The sequence below is a fragment of the Podarcis pityusensis genome (genome assembly GCF_964106645.2).
Source record: "Podarcis pityusensis genome assembly, chromosome: 9".
Taxonomy (NCBI): Eukaryota; Metazoa; Chordata; class Lepidosauria; order Squamata; family Lacertidae; genus Podarcis; species Podarcis pityusensis.
In genome coordinates, this window is record NC_138034.1 from 5,236,763 (window position 1) to 5,262,292 (window position 25,530).

The window sequence follows — 25,530 nt, forward strand, 5'->3', positions numbered from 1 at the left end:
ACCTTTATTTTGTAAAAGCAGGAACACTGATTCCAATCTACAGCGCTTAATGCAGTGGCAGCTGGTGCTTCCAAAATGTGGGGCTTCTCCAAGTCACACTTATCCTGCCAAGCTATTCAACCCCTCAGTCTCACCCACACAAAGTTCCTCTTAGGAGTCAGGAGACTGCAGTTGCTCTCATGCTCTGCTTGTAAGCTTCCTAGAGACATTTAACTGGCTGCTGCTAAAATTCTGGACTAAGATGGAGACAGGCAACTTGTCTAAGTTAGTATAAAGCAGAGCTAAGGCTTGGGCACCAAACACCAAATGCCTTTATCTTTTATTTGCTACACCACCACAGAATGCTGTGCTCTGAATTTCTTCTCTTTCCTTCAGCACCCCCAACCCGGCTTTCCATGGTTCTGGAAGCAAGAGGAAGGGGAATGAATGTAACTTTGTAAAACACTGCACGTGTTATTTCTCTTCACATCTTATAGAAGTGAATTCACAAGCTGTGGCAATGACCATTATATTAATGGCTTTAAAGAGGATCAGACAAATACATAGAGTATCAATGAACAGCTATTATCCATGTACACTAAATGAATCTACTGCTTTCAGAGGCATAATACCTCTGAATACCAGAAACTAAGGACAAAAAGGGAAATATCGTCATTAGCTTCACATCCTCCTTGTGAGCTTGTAGAAACACCAGGCAAGCTACAGCTGGAAAAGGCTGCTTGATGAAGAGCGATGTATGAACATGCCTCAACCCTTCTGATTATCATTTACACTTTCATGTGGTATTTGAATTTCACTGCAATTGCTTTATTTCATGCAAGTCTGTGTTCTGTTGTGTCATCCACTGGTGCAAAAATATATGCAGTTTGAACTGCAGTATATGTGTTATATTTTACACATATGGGTTTTTTTTTACATAGCACATAATAGACATGCATATCTCATATTAATTCAATATTTACAAATGAATTTATTTCCCTGCATACTCCCTTTCAAAGTTAATGAATTTTCAGAAAGTAGCCCTGTTACTCTTTTTGAGGAAAAACAGCAAAGAGCCTTCTGACACCTTAAAGACACAGTTAATGAAGTGGTTAATTGCTCACCACAAAGCCATTTATGATTGTAAAGCTAATCTGCTCCCAGGTAAGTGGGGATATCTTGATTTCACAGTTTACTATAAATTTGTCATCCTAGCTCACTTCCCTCACTTGGGCATCAGGGTTGGTCAAGTTTAGTTATGTCAAGAAAACTGCAAGGAAGGGGGAGGACATTTTAGATTTAATTATACTTTTTAAAAAAGTATACAGTGGTCAAATATGGGTAGTCAAATCAGGATGGTTCTTCCCACGCTGACAAAGAGGCTAGGACTTTAATGGAGGATCACAAATAAAATTCACAGATATTGAGAGATTATTCTTCTCCATGTAATAAGAAAAGCAAAGAGGCACCTGTATACATCATTGACTTTCTCACATTTTAGAAACCCTTCTGTCAGCCAAAAACCAATACCTTGTGTTATTTACCTCCATGTGCATTCTGTTTTAAAGTAAATGAAGCAGCTAACATCCAGCCATATCCCCTCATGCTTCTAAACCTCTGTTGTGCTTCATGATACAGTAATAGTGTTAGGAAACATCAAGTAAAGCAACAAGCCAAAAATTACAATATTAATTACATAAAATCTTCACTTAAAACAGTGTGGATGAATGAATGTGGATTCCATTCACTTCAAGGAAGTACATTCCTGAGCATTGATCAAACATGCAAACAGGGAATTTCTGTATCTGCCTCTACTTACAGCAGAATTCTCCAGCATCCGTATTGATGACTCAAATGAATTTTGAACTGATTCAGCAAAGATCTTATACATAAAAGCCCAATTACAATTTCCTGTAATAAAAATATTTTCTTTTTACATATTCACCTTCCCCAGATTCCTTGAAAATTAATTTTGTGGCAGAATTCAGTTCTCACCAGATTCCTTCTTCTAAACTCTTACCTCCAAACTATTTCTGCCCAAATTACATTTTTCTTCACCTCTAGGAAAATACTGGTTTCCCCCCTCACCTCGCTCATGCCGGTTCCCACTTCAATGAACCACAATCCTGTTATGCCTGTAGTCACACACACCTCATTTTTTCAAAACAGATATGGCAACAGGCAACAGTTATCCAAACAGCAGCCTTCCATCAGAATATGCTAGCTTATTCCCATTTCACACTATCCTGCATCCATGTTTATAGACTGTGCAAGTACTAGTATGCCATTCTGCTTTCAACCACAAAGACATGCCGGAAGCAATGATGGGTTGGAGTCTTAAAGCTCCTCTGCATTTATTTATTCATTTGCTACTGTTGGAAAAGCAGTGCAAACACATTCACTCAGCAAGTATATCTTGTTCAGGATTGCCTCACGCTGATCTGTTAGTGGAAGAGACTGTCATAAGTAAGTTCATTATGCATCTCTCACTATTTAGACGTAGCATAATCTAATACTACTGAGTGGCTCTATAAATATATCAGGAAGCAGGGATGACAAAGGGCACACCTGCTTAGGACCCCAGGCTACTTAGACCCCAGGCTACTCAAGTCATCTTTTATCAAGTAATGAAGTCACAGGAATTTTTTAATGTTTGAAATTTTATTTTATTTTTTATATTTTGCTGAAAGCCGCCCAGAGTGGCTAGGGAAATCCAGCCGGATGGGTGGGGTATAAATAATAATACCAATACTAATACTAATACTAATAATACATATGGCTGTACTGGATGAGGGGTTACATACCAGCAATGTCAGAGCCAAAACATACAGACTTCCTACTACAAAAGGGACTTCCTTTCTTTGCTTCTTCACTGTGTGCTTGAGCAAAAGCCCCTTTCTCAGCACAACCAAAGGAAATGCAGCAAACTGGAGATGCAGGAAGAGGAGAGCACTATCACATTGCATTTACTCCCTGTTTCCAACCAAGCTCTTCGCACTACACAGCTCCACTGGCCCTGCTTCTCAGCTGCCAAAAGCTCACCAGTCAAGACCGTCAATGGAGGGGATGGAACAGAGGCCGGTGGCAAGTCAGAGAGGCAGAATGGGGTATGGCCTGCAGACAGGCTGGGAGACCTCATTTCTGCTTTTAAAAAGGTATCTAGGGATATGATTCTGGCAGGGACTTCATAGACATTCCTCAGATATGCTATTCTATGTACAGAATTTGAGAGCTGTAAATTACAAATTCTTTTTCATATTTTAGGCTATATAGGTTGCAATAGTGAGATTGCAATGACTTGACAAATCCATGTTTGAGAAAGGCAGCTTTCTTCAAAACTATACTCTAAATTGCCTACCAACTACCCTCACAAGCACCTTATGCCCAAATGGCAAATTTTAGACTAGCCAATATTTGCTCAAGTCATCTTGGTTTAATGCTCTTCTTCACCAAGAAGGGATTGAACAACAAAACAGCAGCCACATATCCAACGCTAAAAAGCAGCATTGCTATCCTATTGACCAGGCTGGGCCGGCTTTCCAGGTGCCACCAGCCAACAAGGGCCATACCTCAGATGTCTCCAAGACCTTGCCTGCCTCTCCAGGCAAAACCAAGAGAAGCAACCACAACTATTAGAAGCCATGGGGACAACCAATGCAGACTTTGCTTGGTTTTCAGGTTACTGGTGACAAGATCGCTAATTCTCAGCTTTCAAAGCAAGGCTACTTACTAATGGAAATATTTCCTTGATTTATAAGCCCAAGCAAGAGGAGGCTTCTCCTTGCTATCACCCGAAGTCTCAGGAAAGGAAGAACCCAATGCTCTACAGCAAAGTCATAAGCAAGAGGACAGTTCTCTAAGCAGGTTTCTGGTCATGAGGAGGATGCTGAAGTTGTCAGGAATCCAGTCCAGATGTTAAGGTACTCCCTACTGGAGACCCATTTTCTTTTGTACCAGCGACAGCCTTCAAATACTGTCGCATGTCAAGAACACAGCAGTCGCTCAAATGTCAAGCATATGCACAGATGCCTAAAAAGATCAAACCACATTTCTCCAAACTGAAGATGATGAATGCTTCTTCTGGAATATATATATTTTTTAAAGTCACAAAAGTTGAGCTATCAATATCATTTATTTTTATTTATTTCATGAAATTTATCTACCGCAGTTGCAGGGCGTTTGATTTTCGCCTTGATTTTCTTCTACCTCCTGCTGTTTGAGAAGCTGCTGTTAGGTGTGTGCGCGGCGGACCCCCGCCCTAGTCTGGGGAGATCTCCCCGCTGCAGTCGGTCCCTCGGCCTTCCTTCTGGCGGAGCTCGCCTTATCAGCTCGCACAAGCGGAAGAAACTTCCCCGAGCCGTTTCCCAAGTGTGAGGAGACGCCTTCAAGCGGCCATGGCGCGCAGCTCAAGGGCGCCGCGTCCACCAGGCCCGCCCGCCCGGAGGGAAGGGGAGCCCGGCGCCCGTCCCGCGCTCGCTTCCCCACGCGGCCTGCCGCTTTCCGGGCTCGCACCTGGGAAACGCCGCCGAGGGAGAGGCGGCCTGAGCACCTGCTGCGGGCGCAGCCAACCCCCGTCGCCGCTGAGCAGCAGCAGCGGGCGGACTGCGCTTGCCGCCGGTCCCCAGCCTCCGGGGCGCAAAGGCCGCTCCCGCCTTCCTTACCTGCGCGCATCGCGCGAGTCCCGTCAGGGGCGCTTCTTCCCGCCGCGGCGCCGGGAGCCCCCCGGGGCCGCCATCCTCGCCGCCTCCGCCTTCCCGCCCGGCTCCTCCTCGCGCGCGGACTTGCGCCTCCCTCGCAGCGCCCGGCGGGCCCGGCTCCTCCTCGGCGCGGCTGAGGGAAGGCGGAGGCGGCGCGGGACACCTTCGCCAGAAGAAGCCTCGAGGGGCTCCGGGCGCCCCTCGCAATGGCGCCCCGCGGCTGCCGGCCCAGCGCCCGATACCGGGCTGGGAGTCAGGCTCCCCGAAGCGCCTCTTGCCTCAGCCCGAAGTGTCAACGCAACTGTGAAACCTTCTTCTTCTTCTTCTTTCTTTGCTGAATTGCACGTTCACGTCGTAAATCCACCTCCCTCCTCCGCGTTGGTTTTTTCCCCCCTTTTGCGTTACCAGTGGCATAAATAGATGGAGGTTCATATGCGGAAACCCCTGATTCGTAAACTTTCAAGAGGGTCCAAGTCTGGGAGGTTTAAAGAGCGCAGTCTCGGTGACTCTGAAGAAAGAACTCGCAGGAACCTGGACATTTGCTTTGCTACATGGCGAAAGCTACCCTGGGGCGAAATGTAAATCGGTCCCTCAGTGCTGCCTCATTTGCAGTGACCCTGAAAATTCTGGATACGCGTAATGGAAAACTGCTTACCAGCACTGAATTAATAGGAAACTGGCAGCAGCTTCAGTCATCTACCACCTGTAGAAACACCTTCGAAGAGCTATGTTAAATATGATTTTTTTTCCCTTAAAAATAATCTCATACATTTTTATTAATCTTGACTTTAAACACTTTTATGGATCTTTATTGTTCTGAACATTCTCTTTGATGGAAACATGGCAAAAGGAATTCATGGTTTGCCTTAAGAACATGAGAAGAGCCTTTTGGAACAGGCCAGGGGCCCATCTAGTCCAGCATCCTGTTCTCACAGGGGCCAACCAGATCCCCCAGTGGGAAACCTGCAAGCAGAACCTGAGCACAAATAGTGCTTTCCCCTCCTGTGGTTTCCAGCAACTTGTATGCAGAAGCATTGCTGCCTGCAGTTGTGGAGGGAGGGCAGAGCATAGTCAACATAGTTAATAGCCATCAATAGCCCTCTCCTCCTCCATGAATTTGCCCAATCCTCTTTTACAAGCCATCCATCACTGCCTTCTGTCGAAGCAAGTTCCATAGTTTACCATAACTACGTGCTATGTGAAGAAGCAGGGCTTTTATTCCAGAGGAACTCACATGAACTCAGTCCCGGCACCTCTCAGATGGGTGCCATTGCCATTTTAAGAGAACAAGGGAGGCATTTATGGTGAATTCGAGCACCTTGTTCCCTAGAAAAATAGCACTGTGAATAAGTATTTTCTTTTATCTTCCAGCATTCAGCTTCACTGAATGTCCATGAGGTCTAGTGCCATGAGAGAGGGAGAAATACTTTTCTCTTTAAACTTTTTTCAAATCATGCATAATCTTATACACCTCTATCATGTCCTCCTCCTTTACATACTTTTTTCTAAACTAAAAAAATCGCCTTTTCACCTTTCCTCATAAGGAAGTTCCTCTTCCCTGCACATTTTCAGCTCAATAATATTTTTATATAGGTTTAGTTACCAGAAGTTTACAGATTATTTAAAAATGTAGTCATACCGCTCTTTTGTATAACGGAATGATGATATTTGTACTTTTATTTTCAGTTCCTTTCCGAAAGTTCCCTAACATGGAATTCACCTTTTTTCAGGGCTGTCACACACAGCATTTTCAGGACAGATGAAAGAAAGTAGTGAGGTTCTGATCACATCAAAAAGGATATTGCAGAGTTAGAAAAGCTTCAGAAAAGGCCAAGCAAAATGATCAATGGCTAGAGCAACTCTCCAGAAACGAGCGGTTGCAACATTGGGGGCTGAGGGTTGGCTTAAAGAAAAGGTGAGTAAGAACTGACTTGATAGTACACTATAAAAGTATGCATGGCATTGAGAAAGCGGATAGAGGAAAACTATTTTCCCTCATAAGAACTCAAGTGGGCACTTATCCACCAAGTCCTCTGGTCTGGCAGTGGGACTATGTAATGCCAGGTCAGTACAAAATAAGGCCATGCTCAGCCATTCTTTGATCATGGATGAAGGCGCCAACTTGCCATGTATTACTGAGACCTGAGTGGGTCAGCTGGGTGGGTCTGACCTACTTGGTGCAGCAACAGGCCATACTGGAGAGCCAGGGCAGGAGCATCACCAATAGGAGTTCCATTTCCTTCGCTATAAAATGTCTAGCATTATGCTGGCGGACCTCAGGGCAATAGTTCATAATGAGTCTAACATCCATATAGAGGCTGCTGTTGGGCCAGCTTGGGACTTTGTGGTTTCCATGACAACCATGTGGCTGTCTCAAATGTTCATCGGTCTGACACACCAAGCAGATCATACCTTCAATGTAATCTCTCCCCTGAGTGATGCAAGTTGTGGTCCGACGGTACTGTGCCTGTGGTCGTAGTCTGACCAATATCTGGTGAAGTTTGGGTTGGTGGAGGTAATTCACATTAGAAGGGTGGTGTACCGGTTTGAATGGTCTGCCCCTGGAGCCTGATCAATTCCCGGATGCTCCGGGGGATTTTACAGCTGAGAAAGCTTGAACATCCTGTCAAAACCCTGATCTCACTGTGGAATCGTGAGTTGAAATCAGGGCCAAGCCGCTCACCCATGAGACAAGGTGAGGCAATTGCCTCAGGCAGCAAGAGCCGCAAGAGAAGCAGATCCAGCCTCCAAGGAATGCATTGCCTTCTTCTGTTGCTGTGGTGGCAGCAATGACTGCGACACGCTGCCAGGAAGCCAGACATTCTGCTTCCTTGGCAGCCCCCTGCATGCCGCCTCCACAGTGGCCTCTCAGTGAATAGGAGGCACTAATGGCATTGATGGTCTCCTTGCACCCCTAGGGAGGAAATATTGGGATCTCCTGGGCTCTGCACATGCCCAGCGTGATTCACAGAAGAACCCTTGCCCATGATGGCCTTTGATTCCCACTGTTGGGTACGGTTGATTAGATCTTCACTCCCCACCCCTTCTTCCTGAAGTAGATCTTCACACCCCCCTTCTTCCCTGGTGGTGCGGTTCCATTTTGTGGTGCCAAAATGGAGGTGCCAAAAATATTGGGCCAGCCCTAGTTGAGATGGGTGGTTGGCATAATCACCCCTGAGTATCTGCTCTGGCGTTGTGGAGCACATTTGATTCCCTGGTATTCTGAGGAGCTGTGGGCTATGAAGACACATGGCAGCACACAGAGCTGGCCCACAGCTGAGGTGGGATGCAGCAGCCGCATCAGGCAGCGGAAACGCAAGGGGCAGCATCCTGCCCACCCCACCACTTCTGCCGCTGTGGAAGAAGCTCTGTTTTGGCACTGATGTCCCTGTGACCCTAGAGGTGGAGGGAGGTCTGGGCCAAAGCTCTCTGGAATGTCCCCCTCTCACTGAGTATTGGCCAGAGGGGGGGTTCTGGACACCCTTGTGGATTTTGCCACACACACCCCAATCTTGCAGCAAGGCTTTCTAAGGTCTTTTCCTTGAGGGAAAGCCTTTGCAGAGCCTCACCTGTTCCTATCACGAGGGTGGCAGCAGGACGTTTTGCTGGCAGAAGCCTTGCTTTGAAGTTGACCAAGCTCTGGTTAGTGTGCATAGTCGTTCCTACCATGCAGCAGTGTGGGCAGCTCAGAAGGCATGCTTCACAGCTTGCATTGCAGCCTCAAGTAGCTGACCAGCAGGCCTCTTTTGGGTGGTTCTGAGGCTACTGCTAAGTGGGAAGGACCACCACAGCCATCAAATACCTGCTGTGATCAACTGAATGGGCATTTTAAGGATAAAGTATAGGTGACTGTTTTTTAACAGACAGCTTCTAGCACTTGCCATGGAAATAATCCAGTCCAAATTTTAAATGGTTGGACAAATCATCTTGATTTTATAGATTATAGCATAGTTGAGACCGCATAGTACTAAAACCTGTTGAACCTCTCTTCCTTGCCCATATAAAGTTGACAGTGTTTGTGTAATTCAAATTCAGATTTTCACTTGGAAATTACGGTGATATTTCAAAAGGCGATGTTTCAAAAGGTGATATTTCAAAAGGCACCAAGTGAAGCTTCATCCACTGCATCTTTTGCTTTGTATTTCTCATTCAGGCTCCAGCCTGATGACTTCTCCAGCTATGTTAAAGCTGCCACTGAACTGGGAAGCAAAAATTTGTGAATACTTACCTCTGCTGGTCCTTTTGTTTGCTGTTCCACTTGCAGAAAGGACTCCAGGTATGCTTTGAATTGATAACTGACAACCTACTTCCTCCATTGCTTGTGTGTTGAAAAGAATGATTAATTTTGCCCCATTACAGGTGAGCAAGATGTGCGAGAGAGAACTGGTGGATAAATAGGGCAGGATGCACAGCAACTATAATCTTGCACAGTTTGTAATATGGCTGATTCAGGATATTTGAGTTGTGTGATTGTATGAAACACACTGAATTTAAAAAATGTGGAATGCATCTATATACAATGAGTATTATAAGCAACGCCCCTTTGCTAAAACCACCCATTTTTGCTGACTTGGGCCATACAGAAGTTGTTTATTTGAACTTTTCTCTCTTGGGTTCCATTGGAGGCTCATCTTCATTGCTGTGTTGGAGATGTTGAAAATGCTATGAACTAGGGACTTATGGACTTGCACCATCCCTGACCATTGGCTATGCTGGCCGGGGCTGATGGGAGCTGGAGTCGACAACATCTAGAGTGTCAGGGTTCTCTCCCAAGAAGCATGGCAAAGCAAGTAGGGAGGGCCTCCTACCTTAGAAATCCAAGACTGCAACATAATGTAGAAAGAAAGACGTGAGCACAGGAGAACGCAATTGCTACAGCTATGACAAATAATGAATAAGGTCAGATTAATCGTATCCTAGAATGGGATAATGTAGAGCAGGTTGATTTTAGTATTTTTGTTTTATTTTCTTCTTTAAATTTCAAGGCCTGGTTTCCAGGCACACAAGCTGAAATCCTCGCCTGCATTCTCATTTTTCAGTTTTACTTCCATGCAAATCTTTCCTGGTTGGATAGTGAGATGCTGGCTGGGAGGGGCTTGCTCAGATGCAGTATAGGCAGATGACAGCAGTAGCTGCAGCAACAATCACTGAGCTAGTACCAGGCAGCATTTGCTGCAGTCAGCTGCCTGCCACTTTCTTCACATTCTGCAAGATTTCTCAGCGGCAAGCTTTGGGAGCTGCCTGTGCACAGGAGCTCATTTAAGGAGCAGCTGGCTAGAGAATCTAGCTATGTCAGCAGGGCCTCTTTGCTTTGCATCTGGACCCCTTCTGGCATTTTGAGTTCTGCATTGTTGATTTTTGGAGCCGATCTTGTGCTTGTTCTTTCTTTCATTCCCCTTCAAATCTTTGCTGCATCGCAAGCTCTCATTATGCTGTACATCATACCACAGTCTGTTTCTTGCCTCTGCTAGGCAGTGGCAGCATGGATGGTGTTCTTGTGACGACCTCTGCTGATTCTATCAGTCCACTGCGGACAGGCATGCTGAGTAATCCTGCTGTAAATGGGCGAGGACACAGACACACGGAAAATTAACCATGGCTTTCTTCGAGACCACAACTATGTGACTGAAGGTAATGCAGATGCTGACATAATTTATCTTTTTGTTTTTGAATGCTAGTGCATTATAATCAAAACCTGTATTCACTTGTTTGGGTAAGTTATATATAATGAAAGCAAAATTTTTATGTTTAGCAGATGAAGAAGCCAAATCTCTCTGGTATTGCTAAAATGCAAGGAAATTTGCCAGGTTCCTGTAAAAATCTGAAGTAAATGGAGCCCTTGGATTAGCTTGTTGAGAGGAATGTGAGCAGCTGGAACTGCATGCCTAGGAGATAACTTGAGAGATCAATTAATATGATAGGCTGAGCTTCCATACATCTTTGGAAATATGTATTCTTTACCTTGCACCAGATCTCTTTTAAGTGAGCCCTTCCTTTTGAGTCTCTTCTGACTTTCTGTCTGGAATGTTATGTAAAAAGCTTGTTCCTGTAAATGTCATGGATGCTAAAATATTTATAGTGAACAAATATATTTTACAGGCAAGCAGGGCTTATATCCATAACAATGTATAGCTGCGTAGCATAATGCTGGAAATATGGTTTTAAAACAGTCGGTCACGACTGAGCAACATGCCTATCAGTCACTGTGTGATCAGGTTGTGAACTTCCCAAGCATGTCGTTGTCGTTGTGTGTTGCATGTAGCCTGTTTCTGTAGCATCTTCCGTGTGGTATTTTCTCAGCTAGGATGGCAGCTTACATAAATTTAATCAACTGGGCCATGCTCGATTATTGATGATCTGCATTTTTCTAGAAGTATAAAGCAGCTTTATTACTGGAACTACAAAGATAATTTTGGGAGAAACCCCCATCACTTGCCTGAACTTAAGGAGCAATATAAAAATGAAGCCAAAACAGCAATTTCTACAGCATTGACTCCAAGGCCTTCTGCTTTTATGTTCTGAATTGTTGTTTGAAGTCTTGCATCTGTGCGCTTTTTGTCCTATGCATGTCAATTTTTGTTTTATATTAAATATTATTTACACATATTTTGCAATCAGGTGGTAAGGTCGTTTTTATTGGGGATGAAGGATGGCAAAAATTGTGCAATGTGACAACTGTGGTGTGCTGACTTTAGCCATGTAGGCTTGTACATGTGGACAGCTGTAGGTTAAATAGAAACTGAATTCTTCAAGGATCCAGAGCAGTATTTGGTGTCCTCAGTAATTACCACTGGAGAAAATAATTTGCTCAGTTATATCTTTATATATTAAAAATATCTCATGCCCAGGAAATGGCTATTGTTATAGCTCTTTTTCATTTTGCTGAGCATACTGCTGATTCATGGTGGCTAATACTTGAGTTGCATTTATTTTTAAAGTTTAGTCACTTTCCTGCTAGAGTAGCCTTGAAGGAGAAAGTAGAGCTGCCTTCCCCCACCATACCGTTCATAGAAATATTACTACAAATTAACTGTTGTTTTCTCATGGCAAAACAGGTTCGAAGTGTCATATTCTTCATTACTTCCGATTTTATTTTAACACGAGGGGTGTTCATGCAAAATACCCTTCATGTGATAAAAGAGGGGATGGGTATGGTACAAAGCGGCCGCATCCCCCCCACTGCTGATGCACTCGCACACCATGTGACCATGTGTCAGGTGGCTTTACAACATGCACATATAGAAATCTTACGTGTGGAGGTGACCCTGGCCCAAGCAATTATTATTATTATTATTATTATTATTATTATTATTATTATTACCTCGCTCATCTGGCTGGGTTTCCCCAGCCACTCTGGGCGGCTTACATCATATGCAAAATATTAGTATATAATCTCTTCACACACATGCCACAATTGTGTGTTTGGGTGGAGGATCTGAGCACCTTTAAATTGATGGCTGAAACAGAAGTTAATTTGGGAATAATTTACATGTCTCAAGTTTTCTTCCTTTCATTTTGTGACCTCCACCTACTGTTTGGCTTGTTTGCCCCTTAAAGAGAACCTGAAATCTTCCTGAAATCTTCCTGAAATAAATAAATTGAGGTGCACATAAGTATTCTGTATGGAAAAGGAGAAAAAATAATGGAGGGCATCCACCATCAAACATCAGTGTTTGGCATCTCTGTTACCTCTTAGTTCTATCTGGAGCTGTAGATGAAAAGTGTACCTAGGTTATGAATATAGATCAGCTGACTTAATTGGACTCTTAGGGCCAGTCTTGCCACAGGAGTGCTTTGGGAATTATTCCTGTTGAGACAAAACATGGAAAATGTTGCATCAGAAACTAAAGCATTGGGGTCGGGCGGGGGGCCTTTCCTGGGGAAAAAAACATAGATTCCTGCAGACTTTTCTTAATAGAATATTTCTCAAATTTTAGGAATTAATGCTATGCCCAAACTTACTAGGGATTATTTTATGTATTTGATGTACTGCTCTTTGTTCAGAAATAATACTCTGAGAGGTCTAGCAAAGAAGTTTGAAATATGATAAAATAAAACATTATAATTCAGTAAATAGCAATGCAGATTGAAAAATAACATATAATGGCTCTAAAGTCTGGGCAATTAAGAAGTTATGCACCTTAGTGCCAAAAGAATATCAGACAATGGTGCCATGTACAGCCAAAGCACTGGGAAAGGGGATAATTGTAGATAATGATTGAGGATATTTATGGAAACTTATTTCCCTGTAATTATGTACCTAACATGTTCACTGAAGCCAAACGTGGGAATTTTTAAAAATGCTGAGTGATAATGCCAACTCCAATCTAGATAACAGTGCCAGTACCAAAGCAGTGTTCCTCAACTTTTTCAAACAAGATGACCCTGGTTTTCTTCACAAGGGTCTACTGAAAGAACTGGACTGCATTGGAAATTTCCTCAGCAGGCCTCAAACTACAATGGATTAACAAAAGGTGGGGTGCTGCGTATTAGTGCCAGGTTGAGCAATGAAAAAATATCTGCCATCTAGGATTTGATTGTCATTTGCGGATGAGTCACAACTTCAGCAATAGTTTGGTGAAACTGATTATTTAGATAGGGTTGCCACATTTTAAAAAAATGTAAACAAAAATCGCCCTACTTGCCATACGTCTGGGTTTTCCTGGACATTTTGCAGATTCAGCAAAAATCTGCCTGAATGCCATTTCGCAGCCCGATTCCCAGATTTATGGCAGCCCTAATTTAGATCCATTCCAATTTGGCTTTTACTCTGATTTTTGTTACCCCAGTGGACCATCGTTACCCTAGTAGATCACCTGACCAGGCAATAAGCAAAGGAGATTGAAGCCCTGTTGAGTGCCTGTAGTATCAACCGAATTCAGTATCACGACATAATATGCTTCTGGCTAGGATGGGACTTGAGGAAAGGCACTACTTTGTTTTGTTGCTACCAAGTGGTGTTCAAGGTGGCTAGCAGCAGTAATGCAAAGAAAAATACAAAATAAAATGAATCAAATCATGAAAACAAGGCAGGTTAATCACATCAATAAAATCAGTCAAACCGGTACAGACAGCAGCCAAACCAATGGCAGCATGATTCCAACAAGTTGCCTTATGAGACAAAAAAGCCTGTTTGGATGAAAAAATATTTTTGCCTCAGATGAGGCTGGACAGCCTTCCCTTGGCAGGTAGTTCAAGAACCTGGGAGTAGCCACTATGAAAGCTGTCTCTCAGGTTCCCGCTTCAGGTGTCAGGTACCACTCCCCTCGTCCTGGTCAAGCCAGCTCCCCACATTGGCATCTCATCAGGGCCCATGACAGTTAAATAAAAAAGAGACTGTGAAGGCCTCCCAAAGAACCTCTCCAAAACAGTGAATGGGTGATAAAAATGGCAAATGCAGCTCAGTGTAAACAGGTGTAAAGTGATGCATGCTGGCACAAAGAAAAATCTTAATTTCACATACATGCTCAGGCCGGATCAGGTACAAGACCTTGGGGTCATAGCTTGATGAAGATGTAGACCCAGTGTGCAGCAGCTGTGATAAGGACAGATTCTATGCTAGGGATCATTAGGAAAGGAATGGAAAATATGTCTGTCAATACCATGGCATTATACAAATCTATGGTGTGACTGCATTTGGAATACATGCAGGTCCCGCTAGGTGAACCTAATCTGTTCATGAGAAACAGTTCATAAGGTGAGTGTTTGCATAGTGAGCTGACAATTTCCATTCTTAATTGGGAAAATCCCAGTGAATTCCCAAACCCAGAATGGTTAACCCCCAAATGATTAAAAAAAGATTCTCCTATCCTTTCATTTCATTTTATTTTCCTTTCATTTTATTTTCACCGACCACAGTTCCATAGATTGCACTCAGTCAGGGCGCTGAACAACTTCTTGCTGATCTGTATACATGCAGGTCCTGCTGTTCGGATATTTGAACCAGACATTCATTTAGTGACCTTAGAGTAAAGATCCTTCACGTGCAGATAACGGAAAGTTCATATAACAAGTGTTTGCATAGCTGGACCTTCATGTAATATGTATGGTTCACATCACCTCACATCAAAAAGGATTCCTCCTCACTACTATGAGCTGAATAAAGAGCATGAAATCCACACTCGACTCCGAGTATATTTCAGGCAGAGTTGAAAAAGGTTCAGAAAAGGGCAACCCAGATGATCAAGGGAATGGAAGGACTCCTGTGAGGAAAGGTTGCAGCATTCGGGATGTTTTAGTTTGGAGAATAGGCAAGTAAGAGATGACATGATAGAAGTTTATAAAATTATGCGTGGCATAGAGGATGTGGATAGAGAAAAGTTTGTTGGCTTTGAACGAGGATTGGACACTGGGGTGTGCTGATGTCATGAGAGCCCGGCCCGGGGCATGCTGACATTGTGCAGCATGCTCAATCGCGGTGGCAAGGTGGCGCGTGTGAGCCACTCAAACCAGATACAATATTAGGATAATTCCTAGAATTGGGGCAGAGTAGTGTGCTTATGCAGGCCTACCATATTACTGGAGTTTCCAAGGTTCAGATAACAAGTACCGTATATACCCGAGTATAAGCCGATGCGAATATAAGCCGAGGCATCTAATTTTAGCACAAAAAACCGGGAAAACCTATTGACTTGAGTATAAGCTGGTTCACCACACCACAAACCTGGTGGTGCTGGCAGCAGCGGAGGAAGAACAAGCAGCCCGAAAGGGCTGCTTTTGGGCTGCTCATTCCTCCGCCGCCGACAGCGGCAAAGGCACTCGTCCCTCCACCACCGCCACCGCCCACCTCACTCAAGTATAAGCCGAGGGGGGCTTTTTCAGCATACAAAATGTGCTGAAAAAGTCAGCTTATACTCGAGTATATACGGTACATACTGTGTTGAGTACATGATGTTAAGCACTGCTTTTTTCTAGGAAAAAAGGTGCCAGTATTCGCCATGATCCCCCCACCCCCTTCTCTCTCTCTCTCTCTCTCTCTCTCTCTCTCTCTCTCTCTCTCCCCCACCCCTCCCACTTTGCATGCCCCTCCCCCTTCCTTAACCTTCCCCCCATCTTGCTCCATCTGCTGTTCACACCCACCCAGCATTCTGCCTTTTTCCTTCTCCCTTCCCCTTCTTCCAGCCACACTGCCCATGCTCACCTCTATGGTTTGCCCCAGCCAAAGAATGGAAGGTGGTGGCCCTACAGCACAAGATTGGGGGGGGGGGAGGTGCCAGTACTGTGTACCATTGAGCACCGCCAGGAAAAAAAAGCCCTTAAGATTTCTGGCTGCTATCTTTCATTTCTTGCCAATAGGGATTATCCGTTGTTGTTTCCTGAATGACTGAAAATCCCTTTAGAAAATGCCACCTTTCAACTAGTGGAAGGGTTTGCAGTGTGAATTAAAAGACAGAGAGTGGGGCATTTTAGAGCTTGGTTTTATCTGGACTGGAAGCAGTCGGGGTTCGGCTAAGGATCCCACGCACAGTTGGGGAATCTGATTCAATTTTGCATCTGCTTTTAGAATGCATTTGCTTCCACTCTGGTGTGCTCAGCTGTGGCCCTACAATTACGAAGACTGAGGCAGCCTCTTCAAGTGCTGAATGCTGGGGAGGGCGGATCTTGTGGTGGATGCTGGGGCTCCATTCCTCCTGGGCCCCCTGGCCATTTCCCTCTGTTGGAAGACAGTCATGGGTGTGCCACACAACCTGCCCTGTGTCCCTAAGTTAACTTGCTGATCTCAAGTGTGGTGAAATTGAAATTATATTCAACTGTCAGATTGATCTGCATTTGTATTTAAATCTGGGAGGTGTGCCATCTTGTCCTTTGTTTTAGGCAGCAAAATGTCTTGGCTCAGCCCTGGTTCTGCTCGCGTATTTGTAAGCAGAACAATCTCCAAATCTCTCACTATCAAATGAGACCTTATAGCATCAACCTAGACAGGTGGTGGTTCAAGAAAGTGTGAAGCATTGAACTATAGTGTTGAAATCAAACCAGTTGCTACATCTGATGGGTGAGGTCATTATCTTGTCTAAAATGCTAATCTCTTTGTAATTGAAACTGGCAGATCAAAAGCATTGAATAATGCAAAACGAAAGAACACACAGTTCATGCAGAACACTTCCTGTTGCTCCACTGCAGGGGATTTTTATCATCACCTACATCATTCTGAAAGGGAACACTTATGTTTTGTATCATAGTCATCTAGAATATTTTTCTTTGATAACCGGGTCTCCTTCAGAATGGATAAAGAAATTAAAGGAAGACAGACAAGTTGTCAATTCAGTCTGTGACTGTGAAATATGGTTGAATAATACTGAATATTTTATGGTAGAAAAATTAGAAATGACTGTCTTTTATTAAACTCATAAAAAGAAAATCCATCACTACTGGGTGTATCACATAACTTATTCCACGTCTCATCTTTCAAAAAAATGAAAATGAAAAAGGCAATTCACATACTATAAGTTATCAATGTACAAGGAACATAGCTGTCAATGTTTCCCCTTTTTTAAGGGAAATTCCCTTATTCTGAATAGGATTCCTCGCAAGAAAAGGGAAAAGTTGACTGCTATGGCAAGGAAACACCCTTCCTTAATGCCTGAGTGAGAGAAATAAGGTCGGTGTGTAAAATCAAGCTGGTGAGGCTGGGGAAGAAATTTGATTCAGTTGAGAGTTAAATTAAGCTGAATTTGTCAAATTTGCAGTTTCCAAAACAACATGAGAAGTGAAACATAGCCGTTTTTGCACTTACAGTACCTGAATTTTGCAGTGCAGTTTTCCAACCAACCAGTATTTACAAAAAATCACAAATTAGGTAAACGTGTACATAAACTTGAATATATTAGTGTAAACAAGGTACAAAATGCATTATAAAGGTAGAAAACACTTGCAAAAATGTGTACATTAGTCAAAACTGCATTACAAAAATGTGTTCTTAGGAGAAATTCACTCTAAAATGCTGAAGGCATTTCATTAGGATTTTAAAAAATTAATAAATGGCTGCAGAAATAAGGAAAACTGAATTTAAGATTTGAAAAATGGGCAACAGAAATTGAGAACAGAAATTGACAGATCCTTCTATCCCTGCCTGGTAGTAAACCCAATTTAATTCATTGGGGCTTACTTCTGAGTAGACATGCAACTGTAGATGGTTTTTGAAAGGCCATTAGCCACTGCATTTCATTTGTGTTTAAAATTCCATAAGATTTTTTGCTGCGAAAGACTAACAGAGCTATCCATCTGGAACGTCATTAACTTTGAAAGGAAGGCAACTAATTTGTAAATAAATAGTTGAGGGATATATGTGTATTGTACAATATATGTTAAAAATATGTTTATTTCCTCATCAGCAACGAACTGGAAGAAAGACTTGTACAAAATATACCAGTTGCAGTGAAACAGAAAATACTGGATGAAAGTGCAATTAATTAAATTTCTATACTGCCCTTCATCTGAAGAACATGGCATGGATAACAATATAAAGACATCTACAGGTGATACCTAACACCATGTAAGCTAGCGATGATACATCCAGGAACTTCACCTAGGTGCTGGGGAGGCTGCACTGCCAAGGGCACATAACTCCACATATGGTGGGAATGCTCCAAAATTCAATCCTTCAGGATATCAGTTTTACAATAGATCTGCAAAATAACAAAACGGGTAATAGAAGCAACTCCAGAACTGGCCCTACTAAATATCTCCCAAGACAATAACACACAGTCACATGACCAAGAACTCATTAGTCAGCTCCTATGCTCTTTGGCAAAACATGCAGTAAATAAAGGTGTGGAAATACAGGCTTTAAATCCTTAAAAAGTGCTCCTTTCAGTTAATTCCAAAGTATTCCACATTAAAATCTCCTTCCAAATTTCCTTCTTCCCCTAGCATAGAAGAAGACCACACATTTGGTAAGTTATAAAATGGTTTACTTACAAACTCCCCAAAGATCATATTCACGTACTTTTCCATACAGCAGTAAGCAAAGTTCTGCAGGCAGTAAAATGTAGCTTGGTTACAAGATGGTAAAAGTCCCTATACTATTGGTATAGGAAAACACAACTTTCAGATTCCATTCTTGGTCTGAAGCAAAAGTGACTGGTTGAAGTCATCTCCCCCTTCAGCCTGCCTGCTACATTTTTCACCACAGGAAGTTTCTGCATTGTGTTCAAGGGCAGTGCATTACAATACTCCAATCTGGATGTCACCAGAGTATGGAGCACAGTGACCAAGTAATTGTTGTCTAAGGGGCAATGGAGCCAGCAAACCAGCCAGAGACGGAAATAGGCACTCCAGATGGCATTACCACTTGTTGCAAATAATCTGAAAACATATATTTTGTTTTTCTACTACACGGTTTGTGCTGGTCCCGGGGGGGGGGGGTACCATGCGGCGTAGTCTAAGTCCGGTCCTAGGTCGAGGGCAAGGAGGCTGTCCGTCAGGGGTGAGGCGAGGTCCAAAGCGAGGAGTTGGGCATGGTCAGGAACTCTGGCAGGAGAGCGGGTCAGGGTGCCGGCAGGAACAGGTTACCAGCGATGTTGCTCCCACAACCTGGGACTGGGCTGACTGACCTTTATCTCCTCTGAGGTCTAGGGCGGTCCCGGCCCACAGGTGACTCGCCTCTCCTGGTCTTAAGGCGAGCACTCCTCTTGAGAGAACTTAGTTCCCTCCGCCTCTCTGCCCTGAGCCTCTGCAGCTCAGGAGAGGCTGGAGGGTTACTGGACCCAGAGGCAACCTCACCTTCTCTTGACAGGGCTGGGAGAGGAGCACCTGCAGGCACTGGGTCCTCGATCACCACCGGAGCCAGAGCGGATTCAGCTGGTGTCTGCTCCTGAGGATCCGGCACAGGTGCGGGCCCTTCAAATTCAAGCCCCTGCCCCGGCTCAGCCGGCCCTGGAGGCGGGGACTCCTCAGGTTCAGCCTGTGAATAATATTCCCAGGCCATCACACAGTTGCAACTCCTGGACCTACTCCCAAACTTAATACATTGACCAGGTCTTCTGCAGACAGCCTTTATGCACACTAGCTGTAGGCTGTGTCTGTGTAATCTGAGTAAAAGTGTGCACAGGCTCTGTGAAGGAGCTCTGAACAATGGGTGGTGAATAATCATGCTTCCTCTTCCACATATTGAAGACTGCCACACTGTAGTCATCTGCACAGGATTAGTAAAAACTCTGTGGAAGACCAGTGAGTGCATAATTGATACCTAAGGCTCAATACACACATGTGTCTATGCCACCCTAACTGGTTCGTACCTCAGTATACAAAGTGCCCTCACTGAAGAATATTATGCTTGAGGTGATTTGAAAGTTGTCTCTGTTATTTGAGCTTCTAAATGACATAGCATCACGCCTTGTGATTCAGTTGCCAGCATATTGCCAGAAACTATCAGTACTGTATTATTTCTAGAAATCCATGAGAGATACATGCAAACATGCAAGAGATAAACAAAAATGTGTGTAACAATAGGAATTATCAGACTTTGTTGCTTGAGGACAGCTTCTAGCTGTCTTGTATCATATATTTTTTACAGCACTGGTGGGAAACATTTTTCAATCTGAGGGCTGCATGCTCAGGGGGTGGGGGTGGTAAGAGGTAGGCAGGGGCAAAAGCCAGGGGATCAATGGATGTACAGCAGGCAACATTTCACCCATGCAAAAGTCAGAGGGTCACACCCACCCACTGTTCCCCATCTTTGTGCAGGCAAGGAAGAGGCATTCAAAGACACAGTCCAAATGGGGGGGAAATCTAAGGAGGGTGTGGAGCAGGACTGGCGAAGGGTGTGGCTTGGGCAGGGGGGTTGTGGCCTAGAAAGGCCTGGAGGGTTGAATTCAGCCCCCGACTAAGGTTCCCCACCCCTGATTTGCAGGCTTAAACATAGCATACGAATTAAATGTTGAAATAAAACAGAGGATGTTGATTACAAGAGCTGAACATTCTCATTGGGATCATGGAGAAAATCACTTTGGACTTCTGATGGAATAATTTCTAGTGCAATACACAAGGCATTTTAGATTAATTTGTACTTAGACTGTTACAGGGAAATTATAATTGGAAGATTTCCCACAGACCTAAGTGCACTTTTGCATGATCTTTGAAGACTTTCAGAAGCAACACTTCAACCATTTATTTTGTTGAGGTCAGAACTGACAAAATTGTGGGAGAGGGCTTGGAATACATCAATTAGTTGGCAGAGCAAGCCTACCAGGGGGTTGCGAGAGCCCCAGCATCAGACGATGCAAACCCTTGCCAGGCGCAAGGTGGAAGGAAAGGAGGAATGGCATTTCCCCTTATTTTATTTCTTTCTGGGGGCAGATCATACCACACACTTAAAGCACACAACTTCTGCCAAAGAATCCTGGGAATTGTAGTTCTCCCCCACAGAGCTACAATTCAGTATCCTTAACAAACTACAGTCCCCAGGATTATGTTGGGGGGGGGGGGAGTCATGTACTATCAATGTGTATTACATGTGCTTTAAATGTTTAGTGTGGAACTGCACTGTTGTTGTTTTCTTTAGGAATGTCTCTCTCCCATGGTTTCCAAAATATATATAATATATATGCCATATCCTGGGCTTGTGTATATTTGCCCCGGTTTTGAGAGTGTGCTGGGTTGACTGGGGAGGTTTTGGATCCTTCAGATTCAAACCTTCCCCCTAATACGCTTCCTGAGACGCTCAGCTTTTGTTTCTATTGATGTCAGAGCTCTGGTGTTAGTGAGGCAAGGGCCACTGAGGTTTCTGAGGCAGTGGGGAGAGACCCTACACAGTCAGATCACCCTCTCAGAGAGGCAGGTCTTGAGCATTCAATGACCCCTGGGACACTCTTCCAAGGACCATAGGAATGTGGTCTATAAAATATTAAATAATCAAGGCAAGCTCATGAGTTGTCTCATCCTCTTTTAAAGCCAGGGGCCACCACATCCTGTGGCGGTGAATTTTATGTAATGTATAATTGACTTACAAGATCCACTGCCACAGCCACAGGATGTGCTGATAGCCTCTAGGTTAGAAGACTTGAAAGGGAGATTATTAAAGAGGCGTGTCATTTGCAGTGGTGTTAAAAGGCTGAACAGCACATGCTAGAAACAGAGAACAGGGCAGGGCATTTGTTTCCCCGCCCTTTTGTGTAGGCAGCTCTCTTGGAAAAAGGAGGCCAGACAAGGTGGTGCCCCTGTCTGATCCACCAGAACTCTTTTGATGTAACAACCACACATTTAAAGGCCTCGAGTAGAACGTGGGACCAGAAAACTTGGGTTTTATCTCCTTAGAGCAAGCATGGCCAAATCTGGCCCTCCAGATGTTGTGAGACTACAACTCCCATCATCCCTGACCACTGGTCCTGTTAGCTAGGGATGATGGGAGTTGTAGTCCCAAAACATCTGGAGGGCCAGGTTTGGCCATGCCTGCCTTAGAGTATGCCCTGCATCTCTTCATTACAGGAGAGTCAGTATCAAAAACAAGTCACGCTAGCATACATGGCACATTAATGGGTCAAATCTGCTTTCTTAAAAGGCAAGTCACAGCTGAGGTTCATGTAGAAATGTGAGGATTAAGCTGGTCATATTTGTTCTTTGTTCTTAGAAAACCATATATATATATGAGGATATACATATCCTCATCAAAAGATTTTACTGAAAGAGTTCATCCCATAAGAAATATTTTAGGGAAGGGGAAAGGCACAAAATGCCATTTTCCTTATTGCAAACAGTTTCCCCCAACACATCCTTTGCAAACACATGTTGCAAACTCAATTCATTAAAATAATGGTGTTTGCAAATATTTTGCCTAAATGTTGTTCAAAAAAAGAATAGTGCATATGAAGTTAAGGGCTCTTCATCGTTGTTTCTAATGAAGATGGGGCTAGAGAATTTTGTTTGTTTTCTTTTTCTGCACATGTAACCTGACAGGTGCTGAAATGGCAGCACTGGAAATTGAAGTCCTCTATTTCTCCACAGGACTGGCATAGCATGGGCGGCGGCAGCCATGCAACCTTCCCCACACTGCCATGCCAATGTGTCTGAACCCTCTTCTGAAGAGAGCACCTCTGGAGGTGAGTGGGAAGGTCAGTCTCTATGTCTGTCCAGTCAGTGGCCTGCATGCCAGTGACTCATGAAGCTGCCCAATGTGTTAGTATTCTGTGGACACTCATCCACTTGGATGAGAGGAGGGCTGGCCCTCCCGTTAGGCAAGGTGAGGTGACCACCTCGGGCGGCAGGATCCACAGAGGCAGTAGATCCGGCCTCCGAGGAATGCATCACAAGTAATAATAATAATAATAATAATAATAATAATAATAATTTTTATTTATACCCCGCCCTCCCCAGTCAAGGCCGGGTTCAGAGTGGCTTACAAGCAATAATAAAAACAAGTTGAATGATTACAACTTAAAAAAGTAGAAGATCTTTATTCCCTGCTTGCTCCCAATGTAGAGCTTCGCTCCTCCCTTCTTCCCTGGCAGGGGGCGGGCCCCATTTTGTGATTCGCCTCAGATGCCAAAATGTCTTGGGCTGGCCCTGGATGAGAACACCACCTATATTGTGTGAGCGACGTAATGGGCTTGGCTTATGGTGACAGTATAGTCAAAGCCTTTTGCTGCTGGGCTACAAATGGTGGGGGAAGAACAATATTAATTGACACTTATTGTATGGGCTGCACAAGAGTTGCACTCACTCTCTGAGTGCAGCTTGCTTGCAGCTAGCCTGGGCTTTTGTCTCCTCACTATCTTGCATTATAGCTGCCAGTAAGTGATGTTGGGCAAATTCCAGATTCCATTATTGTGCATATATGGTCAATAGTGCTAACCAAGCATCTCTTCTGAGGAAGAACCTGCGGGTTTGCATAAATCCTCAAGGCTGGATCACTGCAATGTGCTCTATGTGGAGCTACCCTGGAGGTTCTTCTAGCGGGTGTAGCGAGTGCAGAACATGGTGCCTAGGTTATCTGGAAGGGGGAACAAGCTACTCAGTGGCGTAGGAAGGGGGGTGCGGTGGGTGCGGGCTGCCCCTGGTGTCATCACTGAGGGGGTGACAAAATGGCAAAAATATGTGTTTTGGAAAAAAATAACTCCCGCCCCCACTGCCCCCCTCCTACACCACTATAGGAGCACTCTCCCCTCAAGTAATTTCCAGAAGCATTGCTGCCTCCAACTTTGCAGGCAGAGCACAGCCTTTATGGCTAGTAGCCTTCGACAGCCCTCTCCTCCATGAACTGCCTAATCCAGAGGCATAGCTAGGTGAGGCAGGGGGCACTGCAGCGTGCCTGAACCACGCGTCTCTCCTGAGGGGGAGGTGGTGGGTGGACTGCCTGCAAGCTCCACACCGCTTTTTGGAGCAGCACGGGGCTTGCATCTGCCCACCGCCTCAGCCACCCTACAGCTGAGGGGGAGGTTGTGGAGAGACTCCACACAGCCCTGTCTTGGCTTGCCCACCCCCATGGGCAGCTTGCCCCGCCCCATGGGTGGCTTGCTCCGCCCCCAGCTGCAGGGTGGGTGCTCCGCCACAGGCACCCGCGCAGCTAGCTACGCTGCTGAAACTACTCCCAGCATATAGCATCTTACCTGGGGACTTACACTGACTACCAATATGCTACTGGGTCAGGTCAGGTTTAAGCTTTTGGTACTATCCCATACGCAGGTGGCGCTGTTGGTTAAACCACAGAGCCTAGGGCTTGCCGATCAGAAGGTCGGCGGTTTAAATCCCTGCGACAGGGTGAGCTCCCGTTGCTCTGTCCCAGCTCCTGCCAACCTAGCAGTTCAAAAACACTTCAAAGTGCAAGTAGATAAATAGGTACTGCTCTGGCGGGAAGGTAAACGGCGTTTCCGTGCACTGCTCTGATTCACCAGAAGCGGCTTAGTCATACTGGCCACATGACCCGGAAGCTGTACGCTGGCTCCCTCGGCCAGTAAAGTGAGATGAGCGCCGCAACCCCAGAGTCGGCCACGATTGGACCTAATGGTCAGGGGTCCCTTTACCTTTACTATCCCATAAAGTCCCATTCAGCTCAGGACCAGGTTACATGAGGGACTGCCTTACCTATTATATACCCAGCAGATCACAGCAGCCCTTGGGAGATTTTTCTCCTAATAGTTCCAAAGAGATCAGAATCCTCCACAGTAACTCGGAGCAGGGCTTTTGATGTGGCTGCCCATTCTGTGAAACAGCATCCCTGCCGAGATACAACAGGGGCCCACTCTCTGCATTTTTGGAAAACATCTGAATTCATTTTTGTTCTCAATGAGCTTTCCCAACTGGATGAATAGACACTGGCATGAGTGTCTCATTTTATTCTTTTTTAAATTCATTTGCTGTTATTTTCTGTGCTGGTTTTTAACTGATTTTATCATATTGCATGTCACCTTGAGACATATATGTGGAAGGTGATTAATTAACATTTAATAAGTTGCCTATATGCACTGTACACAATTATGTTTAGTCATGTTAATCTTTCCTTGAGCGCATTGGTGTTCAAGGTCTTTGGTATTACGAGGTGATAGTCTCTTGCAGATGGGAGCTGTAGTCCAAATATCTGGGGGGCATCTTGGAAACTCTTTTTGCTTTACACAAATCACTTTGTCCAGGGTAGGTTTTTTGTTACTTAAGCATGGGCAGCATACATGGTGCCTACCAGGGTGTTTTGAGCTGTAGCTCCCATCCACCCTAGCTAGCCAGTGGTCAGGACTGATGAGAGTTTTAGTCCACAGCGGCACTACAGCACTTGCCCCTTTCATAAAAGATAGCCGTAGGTGTGCCGTCTTTCGTGGGTGGAGGTCACCATTCCACGGCTGGCCTGTGAGGGAGCTAAGGCAGTCCAACAAGGAGATGTGGCTAAACAGCTTGGAATCCCTTGTTTTCGTGGGCAAGGAAGATACCC

General features: G+C 44.6%; 2 protein-coding genes across 7 annotated transcripts in view; one reads left to right on the forward strand and one right to left on the reverse strand.

The window, feature by feature from the left end:
* SH3BP2 (SH3 domain binding protein 2) overlaps nucleotides 1-4,765 on the reverse strand; it is a 28,397-nt gene extending 23,632 nt beyond the window's left edge. The window contains exon 1 of one of the 2 annotated variants that reach the window (XM_081020037.1): nucleotides 4,641-4,765. The gene's annotated coding sequence lies outside the window, so the exon portion shown is untranslated. Of the gene's footprint in view, nucleotides 1-3,709; nucleotides 3,762-4,640 lie in introns of those variants that run through there. The other variant, XM_081020038.1, reaches the window with a different exon arrangement.
* Nucleotides 4,766-6,418: 1,653 nt separating this feature from the next.
* The window catches only part of PPP2R2C (protein phosphatase 2 regulatory subunit Bgamma), a 43,143-nt gene continuing 24,031 nt past the window's right edge, over nucleotides 6,419-25,530 (forward strand). Inside the window, exons 1-3 of one of the 5 annotated variants that reach the window (XM_081020106.1) lie at nucleotides 6,419-6,591; nucleotides 8,830-8,952; nucleotides 10,148-10,307. In XM_081020106.1, the coding sequence (XP_080876232.1) occupies nucleotides 10,238-10,307 (70 nt within the window). In that variant the 5' untranslated portion in view covers nucleotides 6,419-6,591; nucleotides 8,830-8,952; nucleotides 10,148-10,237. Of the gene's footprint in view, nucleotides 6,592-8,829; nucleotides 8,953-9,237; nucleotides 10,308-22,616; nucleotides 22,724-25,530 lie in introns of those variants that run through there. The other 4 variants (XM_081020109.1, XM_081020104.1, XM_081020107.1 and 1 more) reach the window with 4 other exon arrangements.